Source organism: Triticum dicoccoides, chromosome 2B, assembly GCF_002162155.2.
Source record: "Triticum dicoccoides isolate Atlit2015 ecotype Zavitan chromosome 2B, WEW_v2.0, whole genome shotgun sequence".
Taxonomy (NCBI): Eukaryota; Viridiplantae; Streptophyta; class Magnoliopsida; order Poales; family Poaceae; genus Triticum; species Triticum dicoccoides.
In genome coordinates, this window is record NC_041383.1 from 753378822 (window position 1) to 753390067 (window position 11246).

An 11246-nucleotide genomic window follows, 5' to 3' on the forward strand; every position below is an offset into this window, starting at 1 on the left:
AAACCCCATATCCTACGGACACTTGCGGCATCTACAGGAATCTTCCCCCTTTCTGGAATGACTATCTGTGAAATCTCCGGGTCATAATGCTTCATTATCCACTGGCTAAAATCTCCGGGCATGCTACTCGCTGCAAGATCCAGAATGACACCAAATTCTCTTCCGATGATGACACCCTTTTGGTCAGGAACCAAGTCCTTGTTCAACTTGAAGAGCCTTGCAGGGGATGCCCTATTCCTACGACCCTATTGCACATAAGGAAAAAACAGAAAAAGGGAATTAGCAAAAGGGAAAGGAAAAAAGTTCATCACAACATAGGCAACTTAGGCATCATAGCTGGGCAACTGCTCAGTGAAACTGAGGAAACTATGCAAAATACCTCAGTTCCTCCCGTCTTCTGGCGTTTTGCTTTTGGAGGTTGGTCGACGTCTGCACATTCGACATTTTTGTTCCGAGCATCTACAGCTTGGCTCTCGTTACTATTCTCGTTACTAATGATATCATCAGGGCGCTTCCCCCTTGCAGCAACTGCTTTAGTTCTCATACGCTTGTACCCAGTTATTGGTGCACTACTCCATGGCTGGAAGATAGAAACCACATAAATAAATAAAAAATGGAAAACATAATCTGTTATGTACAGGAAGAACATAAAAACTTCCTGAGCATGTGCACACCTGTGTTTGGTGCTCTGTATTCCCATGAGATGCAAGGTCGTCATGGCTTGATCCAGCAGGTCCATCTTGTTTTGACTTATAACTTGTCCCAGCCATCTAATTTCTGCTGCATATTTAAAGGCCAAACAGTGAGATTCATCATAAAAATGAATTTGAAAAGAACTCTATATCATCCAACAAAATTCGTCTGGCTAAATTCTTACTAAACTAAGCAAACAGCAGTTTAAAAAAAGTGTGCAATGAAAAACGTTGTAAACTATCTGATTTTCACTATATTACAAAAGTATCCTATAATTGGCACTATTACCCTTCCTCTACATTTCCTATATAATCTGAAACAAATCAAGGCACCTAGAACAAAAAATCACAGAATGAATTCTCGTGCAATGCTTAAAACTGTCCTACAAAATAGGGCCAATTATAGGGCCACCCTATTAACCTCCCTCTAATGAATTACTTCCTACCTCACGCACACACAAAAAAAATCACATGTTGTTCTGAAAAAAGTGTATATCATGCAACAAATTCATTTGACTAAAATTCTTACTAAACTAAGCAAACAACAATTTACAAAAAAAGTGGACCCTGGAAAGGGTTGTAGGGTTGTAAACTATCTGATTTTCACTATGTTACAACATTAATACAAAAGTACATACAAAAAACCTAAGTAAAACATGACTACAAGGAGCAACAAAGAACTGTTGCACATCAATCACCAGGCAACACAAGTTGGCATTTCAGGCAAATGGCTAAGAAAGCTTGAGCAAGTTTGAGATTACACAAATGCAGTAAGAACATATGGTGGCTGGTAGGCAACACATGTTGGCATTTCAGGCAAATGGCTAAGAAAAGCTTGAGCAAAAGCCAGGCATTGCACAAATACACTAGGCAAAAAACGGTTGAGGGCATGTCAGGGCAATTCAGGCAACTGACTAACAAAACTCCAGCAAAAAAGCCTGACAACTCAGTCACAAAACTTGAGCAAGCCAGGCACACTAGGCAACAGATGAGGGCAATTCAGGCAACTGACTAACAAAACTCCAGCAAAAAAGCCTGACAACTAAGTCACATAACTTAAGCAAACTGACATACATATCTACAACTCAGTCGAAACGAACATGAGAATCGAACCACAGCACATAAACAGCGTCGAACCACAGCACATAAACAGCGTCGAACCACAGCACATAAACCTGGTACACAAACATTTCAACAACAATAACCTGTAGCATAGTTGCATTTGTTGAATGAAAAAAAAGTGCTAGGCAACTATATGAGCATCCTATGAGCAGTTGTTGCGCAAATCAGTAGATCAACAAACTAGGACACAAACTATGCATGAGAACATCTCCCTCCCTATCCCTCCACACACCACGACATCCTACTGAGCATCACCAAGCCTTGAATGCACACCAAAATCCTATCTCACCAGCACCAAAACCAAATCTAGTGAGTGCTTAATCCGTTTTAGATCAGTTAACCTATGCATAATCTCTTCCTAATCTCTTACAAATGGCAAAGGTACTCAGTGATTTCGCCCAAAACTCACGAGATCTGACAAGCCTACACAAAATGGGATCGATATGAACTGACCTGAGATTCTACCCTCCGTCAAGCAGCAAGGTGATTCTGCTCCTCCGCGCGAACCACACGGCGAAGACGTGCGCGTCGACCGTCCTCACCCACGTCTCTGGCGCTGCAGCGCCTTCCGCCTCCGACTGCTGCTGTGTGTTGCGGGTGTGGACGAACAGTCCCGGTCGCCGCATCAACGCGCGCGTCGACCCTCCTCGCTCGCGTCTCCGGCCCTGCAGTGCCTTCCGCCTCCGACGGCTGCACCGACGAATGGCCCCAGTCGCCGCACCGACGCGCGCCTGGCCAATTAACCACTCCCTACACGCTGCGCACGCTGTCCCTTCCTCACTCCGCCGGAAGACGGCTGCCGAGTCGCCGCACCGCCACCAGTTGCTCCGGATTTGGTGGATTTGCATCGTTCGCTCGGGGACGGTTTCGAAATGGGGGGACGGGGAGGAGACGGAAGTGCAGAGGGAGGGGGAGAACTGTTGGGACCCACGACCGCTTATCCATCCAACGGGAGTATTCGCACCTCGCCACGACCAGGTGCCACCTGGCGCAAATGACGACGCAGCGCCGGGACCGAGCGAACGACGCGCGACCGCGCGATGCCGATCCGACGACGCGCGAGAGCGTGTGCTCGCGCGAGCAAACGAGCACGCGACCACTTTTTAGGATTTAGGTTATAATTAATGCACATGTTGATGCATGCTACTGTGGGGCTGAAATCATTTTTTAGGTGTCGTCGTACGAGATCTTGGACAAAACTCTTAGGGTATTTCTAACCGATCCCCAATACAGCCGAATTCTTCGCAGCCGTCAAGTGCTCGATGAAATGCGAACAAGGTAAAAATAAAACCTCGCGTTCCATTGGTATACGATAGCAATTGTTTGTGATTGGTAGTGATTGTTTATAGTGCTTGCTTTAAAATTGTAGAGCGGAGATGAACAAGGCCGAATTCCTCGCATCGTTGGAGTCCTCGGCCATCGTTGGCCTTGGTGATCTCAACTATGACTCATTCTGGGATCATTCGGCCACCCAAGGCACAGAGGACACCGAGGAGGAGCTCCAAGAGGTGGTGGCCGAGGAGGAGGCCGGGGAGGAGGTGGTGGAGGTGACCGAAGCAAGCACCAAAGCCTCAAGGAACCGCGCCCAAAATACAACCAAAAGGAGGACCTTGCGCTTTGCGATGCTTGGTGTGCCATCTCCATGGATGCAACGATCGGAACGGATCAAACCAAGACCATGTTTTGGGAGAGGATCACCGACTACTACAACATCTCCGTGGACGTGCGATCAAGCCGTACACAAGGTTTGCTTGGGCATCATTGGAGCACCATCCATGATCAATGCAACCGATGGTCAAGTTGCATCGATGAAGTGAACCATGCTCCACCGAGTGGTGTGCAAGTGGCGGAATATGGCCCCAACATCAAAGAGCTTTTTAAGCATCGGAACACCAAGTTTGGCCACAAGCCCTTCACTTTGCATCATTGCTACAAAGAGCTGTGCAAGAATGAGAAGTGGATACAAAGAATTGCGAAGACCACTCCGAAGAGGTCAAGGTTGAGCATATGCCTTGAGGACGACGACAAGGTTGATGAAGATGCATGCTAACAATAGACACCAAACAAGATTGCAAAAGAAAGAAAGAAGAGGAATGCATTCGGTGGCACTTACAAGGATGAACTTGTGGCAATGAACGAGACCAAGAAGGTTTTGGCGGCCGAACGCAAAGAAGACAAGATGGCGAGGTGGAATGAGTTCAAGGCCTTCGAAGATGAGAAGTGGAAGACCAAGTTGGCGGTCGAAGAGAGAAAGTTGAAGGCCGAGGAACGTAGGCTTGCACTTGAGGAGGAGAGGATTCGTGATGCGAAGAAGGACGAAGAGCGTGCTATTATGTTCATGAATCCAAACACAATGGATGAAACCACAATAAAGTATTGGGAGTTCAGTCGTGGAGAAATCTTTGCCTCTCTTCGGAATGTTGGTGGTGGCTGAGGGGGTGGTGGTGATGGTGGTGGTGATTGTGGCGAAGGGGGTGGTTATGGTGGTCATGGTGATGGTGGTGATCGTGGTGATGGTGGTGGTGGTGGTGATGGCCGAGAGGATAGTGATGGTGGCCGAGAGGGTGGTGGTGATGGTGGCCGAGAGGATGTCGAGGTTGATTTCTTTGCCGAAGACGTCATTTGAGTGGTGGTGGCCGAGAGGGTGGTGATTCATGCCAAAGATTGGCTCAATCCACAACATATACATGCTATGTTTGTGGTGATTTTGACTCAAACATTGTGTTTGAAGTGATGTCTTTTGGGTGAACTTCGCATGTTTAAATTTGAAAAACGTGGTGATATCTTTTATGTTATGACGATTATTGCTATACATGCTTTAATTTGAATGATTTTAAGATATGTATTGTGTAGAGATTGTGTTTCTGCCGCTAGTATACAAAACGGCCATAAATCTGATTTTACTCCCCTAACTATAGGGGATCGGCTAGGTGCGGCCACTGTTAGTGGAGTAAAATTTTACTCCAACTTTTACTCCAGTAACTTTTAGGATCGGTTAGAAATGCCCTTAAATAGGTAGTCCATCTTAGAGCATCTCTAGCATACCCCTTAAACTGCGGAACTGAAAATGTGTTTTCAGTTTGCGGAAAACACATTTTAAGGGTCAATTTGATCTGCGGCCAAACAGACCCCTCAAACTTAAACTATAAAACCAAATATTTGCTTACATTTTTTCCCACGCCTTCTTCTTCCTCTTGCCCATGTCCAGGGTCTAACTAGAGATGCTCTGAACACGCATACACACATCTGATTTAGACAAATTGAACGCATGTGCATGACACGTACGTACATTCACCCATGCAACACTAGGTGATGGCGGCGTCCCGCGATTTGGTGGTGCCAGAGCGTCCCCGGCGTCGTCCCCAACTCTGTGTCTGACAAAGGCCGGTGCCCCCTGTCCGCCGTGCCGCTTCCCGCTGTCCAACGGCTGCACCACTATCCCTCCCAACCGGCCGGAGTCGCCCTGCGCCAGGCCCCTCTAGACGTATCTCATGACCCAACCGAGAGCCCCGAGACGGCAAGCGCGCCGCCGGCGGCGAGCCCCATGATGGCCAGCGCGACCCCCGGTGCGGTGGGCATGAGCAGCAGACTGAAGAGAAGGACGAGAGGCGCCACGAGCACAACACCGACGAGTGTGGCCAGCAGGAAGAGGCCGGAAAGGCCCAGCAACGCAGCACCGAGTGGGGAGGACCTCGGCCACGGCCAACGCGGGGACGTGCGGGTCACTGCGGAGCGCGGACCCTAGGCTCAGCCCCTCCATGTGTCGTCGTGGCCATGGTGAGCTCAGGCGGTGGAGGTCGAGGGAGACGACGATAAGGCTTTTATCTGGCGAGCAGAGGTGGGGACGCGCGGGGCAGCGGCGCCCCGGTCGGGTGGGGCGGCTTCCCGGATGAGCATGGCGGTGACCAGGGACGGACGAGGCAGCGGTCAGGAGCGAGCCATGAAGGTTCCGATGGCAGTTGGACTTCCGTCAATGGTCTTTTGCATATACAGGGCACCCTCAGGTTGGCTCCGAAATCCTTATTTTCATAGGTTTAGTGAGATATTTTCCGCGCTTCTTAAAAAAATACAGGTCGGAGTTGTTTACGCTTTCTATTCGGGTCGCTTTTTTTGTTTAAAACTATAAACCGACGGCTATTTTTCAATTTCGTGCGTTTTAAGGGGTATGATGCTCTTAGCTTGTATCTTCTGTTGCTCCACGAAAATCATATGACCTCCAACGAACACCATCTTCCACCAACCCAAAAAACTCCGAACTTTTGGATAAAACTCTGAAATGGATCTTTGACAAGTCATTTTTATACTATTCTGTACGCGAGGTGTACTTGATTTGACCTAAACGGGCATCATGTTCCACGAACCCAAAAAGATAAGGAAAAACATCTTGTTGCTCCACTGGTCAACCTATTAGGCAATCTTATTGTACGAGTGATTATAAATGATAGCTTTCCAATAGTTGACTTGGAAAACTGCTAATAGAGCACGGGCTTGGAGCCTGATTTCTAAAAATAAAAATAGTCAAAAATCAAATTTTTTGTTTCAAAAAATCTTTTTAAAAATATACATGCATATGCAGACATATACTACTTACCTGTAAATTTTCATGATGAAATGCGTACTAATGTGAGCTACACAAAAAAGACAAAATCATGATTTTCTAACACATGTATTATTCACTATAAAAGTTCATGATTTTTTCTGTAGGCCACATCGAAACATATTTCATCATGAAAAATTACAAGATGAAGTATACATCACCATACTATACATGTATATTTTATTTCACAACCTTTTGAAACTTTAAAAAATAGTTTTTGAATTTTTTTCAAAATTTCAAGCTGCATGGAGCTCGGATCGAAAAATACAGTTTCGCACTACTATTAGCCATGCTCATGCTCCCAGCAACAGATATATATTAGAAATATTTCTAGGGACGCTCTGTTCTGCCCTTCAGATCATCTTGTGATCTGAATCCGCCCAAGTTCGCAACAAGCCAACAAAAGGTGGCACCCGGGGAAGGCCACAACCTCCCGCCCCACCACCGGCAAGATCACACCAGCACGACTGCACGACGGCGACACAATCACACAAATTATCACGTTTGTTGCTTGACTTGCCGCACCATCGCAGCAGCACAGGAAGCTCCGCTTGCAGAAAAAACGTCCAACCCCGACGGTTTCAACGGGGTGTTCCTACGTTCCCGCTGGTCGCGGAGTTTGGCTATTTCTCCGCGTATACACACGCATCACGCTTCGGACTGCCTGTCTTTGGTGCAGCGAGTTAATTCTTCTATCCGTGATCGTTCTGTGGTGGGTTCTCTTGTGGAAGACATCAAGCATGCTATCTCGGGCTTTTCTTGTGCTATTTTCAAGCATATTCGTCGGCATATTAATGTTTTAACTCATGGTCTATCTAAGTCTTGTATGAACTCTAGTGGTCTTTGTTGTTTTCGTTCTTCTTCTGTTTGTATCCCGAAGACTCTGTAATTTTGTTGCTTGATTAATAAAGTGCCGATGTTTCTCAAACAAAAGAAAACTTCGTAAGATTTTTCTTTTCCTCTTGCCTGCACACATGCACGTGCACCAACACACACGGATCAACACACGTGCACCTGATACATCCACAAGAAAACGGCAACGTCAAATGGAGTTCAGGTCCATCCAGGGGCGGACATAGATTGAAAATTATCCGGTGTCCACATAGAAGAACATATGCCTACATGTTAAACAATCAATGGCCTACAAACTAAATCAATGGATTGTATTAAGCAAGGGTAAATTTCACCCGGTGTTAGTGACACCGGCAAGCTTGTTATACTCGCCCTCTTTTATAATGGTGAAGGCATGTGCTTGTTATACTCGCTCTGCTTTATAATGTAGTGTGTATGAATTTTTAAACAAAAATCAAACTTTGCAAACTTTGATCAAGTTTACAAAAGAAATTATTTATATTTACAATACCAAATCTGCAAAATATGAAGCTACATATTATGATGAATCTAATAATACATATTTGGCATTCTAGATGTAAATATTTTTTCCCCACGAGGCAGTCTGGCCTCCGCCGCCGACGTGTGTGCCGCATTGAGCCTCACCTCCACCGCTAAGCGCTTGGTGGCGCTGCTGCCTCCGTGCTACGCCACCGTCGGCGAGATGTGGTCAGGACTCAAGACTGAGAGTGAGGATACAGTGGAGACGTGGGGGAAAGGGCGTGTGACGGCTAGGGTTAGCTAATTGAGGGAGAGGCATATGGCGCTGGTGTGGTCGATTTGTTGGGTTGGGCCTTCACATTCCAGATCAAGGAATCTAGCGACGGCCCATACGCACAGAACAATCAACCACTGTACAGGTTTTAGACATTTTCGGGCCGAGCCGGGCCGAGCTAATTTCGGGTTGAAAATTAAAGCCCGAGCCTGGCCCGGATGTTACTTCGGGCTGCAAATCAAAGCTCGAGCCCTGCCCGAGGTGCAAGCCCAGCTCGGCCCGAACCGGGTTTTTTTGGCCGGGTTGCGGGCCGGGCTGCCCATGCCCAGGTTTACGTTCAATTCATCGTTGGCAAGCGGGCTTCGCGGTGCTTGTGTAGGAGTTCAAGAGCATTTTGGTTCTAGATGTATCGATTTCAAGTTTTGGTCTGATTTTGTAATTAATTAGCGAAAACTCCTTTAAAAATCAACGAATTATACAATGTTTTGATCTTCCTTTTGAAAAATTCTACTAGTGCTAATCTATAAAAATCTAAATATACTTACGGCAAAAATATTGAAATATTTGGAGACTTTTCCTGCCGACTGTCCTAGTCATCCTGGCCGTCCCACCTGACCGGAAACCGTCACATCTTTACCCAGTTGACCCCACGGGATATCGCCACGTCGAGACGTTACAATGTTATCCAAATCTGGCCAAGTTGTCGGTCCTACCAAGGCACCACTAAAAAAACAATATAAAATGATCTTCCCGCTCGCACCCGGGGAAGGCCGCAACCTCCCGCCCCGCCCCGCCCCACCACCGGCAAAAGCAAAACCGCGCCACCACGGCAGCGACATAGCACCATTCTGAATCAACACATTTCCTCCTTGCCCCACACCCAGCGAGCGACGATCCGTCGGGCACTCGGGCTAGCTTCTGTTGGCGGCGATGGCGATCCACCTGCTGGCGTTCATGGCGGCCAAGGGTTTCGTGCAGGTGTTCCAGGTCTCGGCGCCGCTGCTGTGGCCGCTCAACCTCTGGCTGCCGCTCCCGCGCAACCTGCCGGAGGTCTGCGTCGTCGTCTGCGGCGCGCTCGCCTCCCACGTCGCCTGGCTGCGCCGCGCGTACGCCCGCCGCCGCTCCATAAGCCGCGACGATAACGACAACGAGCTGCACCGCCAGGCGCTCGTCGACGCCGCGTACTGAGATGCTGGAGCAGAAGCAGGACGGTTTTTCCTTTTCATTTTGATTTGTAGGTTTCTTGTTCACGGGCTGCATGCTCGATCCTTGCAGTATTCCCGAGCGTCCCGTGACATGTGTATGTTGGCTGTAAGTTGTAGTAACATTCAATCTGTAGATACGAGTAAATTCTAGTACTAAAACCGACGGATTCTGTCGTGATTATTCGCTTTGGTCAATTGCTCAAGCATCTCCAATACAACGGTACTAGAGTTATTTCTTCAGGATTTTTTCCATGGCAAGAACAGAGTACTTGTATTTGTTTTGACTTTTGACCCGGGTGGCATTGGCAAGAACAGAGGAAACTTCGTCCTGTATCATACCGAGTACGTAACGTACGTGCCACAATGTGCCAGCTCCTTCACGTCATCTTCTTATCGACTCGTCCTAGCTACTCTCTGGTTAACCTAACTAATATTCAGTCGAGATCATCATGCTAAGTACTAGTACTGCATTGCTGAGTCAGCTGCACCACCATTCTTGAAGCAAAGAGGGGCATTAATTAGTCTAGTAGATCATGCTTGTTGTGTTACTCGCAAGTTAGAAATATCTGGCCCCGGCCCAAAAAAATTGCAAAACATACTGAGCACCTGATAAGTACATGCAATAGATAAACTATAGTGTCTTATCTGAAACGGTGAAGGCGGCTAAAAGTAATATAATTTTCTGTTGTTGATGACTTTTCTACTCAGCATGATGGCGTGAGTTGTTAGCATTCTTAACCGACTATTATACGACTACTGATTGTTAAACGACAAGGGCGTTTGTCCATCTTTCACGGCATCTTTCACGGCCAGTCATCCCTTCTCGACAGTTCTAGCTTTTGCGCGAACCCTGTACTACTCCATATAGCTGAACAGCAGAAACAACCTCTGAAAGCCAGATTCAGATAATCAGATTTGTGCGTGAAAACCTGGCGGAATCCTATACATCATTTGACGGATGCTCAGAAGTAGTACTAACCCTCTTCTTGGCTTGCACGCTATGGCAAGAGCGTCGGCAATCATTTCCTCCAGATCCAACGTCTCTGCAAGGCCCCAACAGAATGCAGGGGACACTTTGTCTTCAGTTACAGCAATCAGGGTGGGCGCCCGTCCCGTCTGAAACAAAATAATTTTGTCCATCTTCGTCCCATGCGAGAATTCTACAGTCTTCGTATGTCCATTGGACTATATCCATTCGCTGCGTCTAGCATACGGTTGCACTGCCTAGATCCCATCTCTGAACGCATGATTGGGGGAACAAACGGGCATATTTGCACCCTACGTGCAACCAACTAGTGGATCATCTGATCATCACGACATTCAATGGATATGCATGGATCGAACGCCGGGCAGCCGAAGATCCGCCGAAGGGCCAGCGCGGCGGCGAAAGAGCGGCTCCTCGGAGGCAGAGAGGCCGAAAACAGTGCCCCTTTCAGGAACCAAACGATATGCCGGGACGCGACTATGTCCATGATCAGGATCGTTGGCTTCAGGACAGCGAAATCCGCAATCAGTTTAGAGCGTTCTCGAAAGAAAACAATCAGTAGAGAGCTGGGTATTGCTTCTCTGTGGGGCTGAAATCAATTTTGTGGGTACTGTGGGGCTGTGGTCTCGGATAAATATCTGAGCTCCTCACTCGATCTTAGCATCTAGAGTACCTGTTGCCGCTTGAATTGCGTCCGTGTGTGCACGAAATGTACTTGATTTGGACGTTAGAGCATCTCCAACAACAGGCGCCCGACCGAACCGCGCGCTAAATTTCTTTTACAGCGTTAAAATAATGTTTTAGCGCGCCGCATGACCGAGCATCTTCAGCAGACACCCAAAAATATATAACCCAGCTAGCAACGGTAGACGCCTAAAATTAACCTGTACCCAGCTCACCGCCCGTGGCATTTTCGCGGCCATGGTCATGGCCACGCGCCGCCGCCCATGGCCTGCTCGCCGCCGCGGCCGTGGCCCGCAGCCGCGCTCCGCCCCGCTGTGGCCACGCGCCGCCGCCGTGGTCTGCTCCTCCCCTGCTC

At 47.9% G+C, this 11246-nt stretch overlaps 1 protein-coding gene and 2 pseudogenes across 1 annotated transcript; 2 read left to right on the forward strand and 1 right to left on the reverse strand.

Moving 5' to 3' along the window:
• The first annotated feature begins 2808 nt into the window (after positions 1-2808).
• On the forward strand, positions 2809-4548 carry LOC119361323 (annotated as a pseudogene).
• A 407-nt stretch (positions 4549-4955) lies between these two features.
• On the reverse strand, positions 4956-6283 carry LOC119368601 (annotated as a pseudogene).
• A 2506-nt stretch (positions 6284-8789) lies between these two features.
• Positions 8790-9462, forward strand: LOC119366072. The gene has a single exon (XM_037631735.1). The coding sequence runs from the start codon at positions 8948-8950 to the stop codon at positions 9203-9205; it is 258 nt and encodes an 85-aa protein (XP_037487632.1). The 5' UTR covers positions 8790-8947; the 3' UTR covers positions 9206-9462.
• Positions 9463-11246: the final 1784 nt, after the last annotated feature.

Excerpts from the sequence above, each read along its gene's own strand:
- LOC119366072 (XM_037631735.1), top strand. The coding sequence starts at position 8,948 with ATGGCGATCCACCTGCTGGCGTTCATGGCGGCCAAGGGTTTCGTGCAG.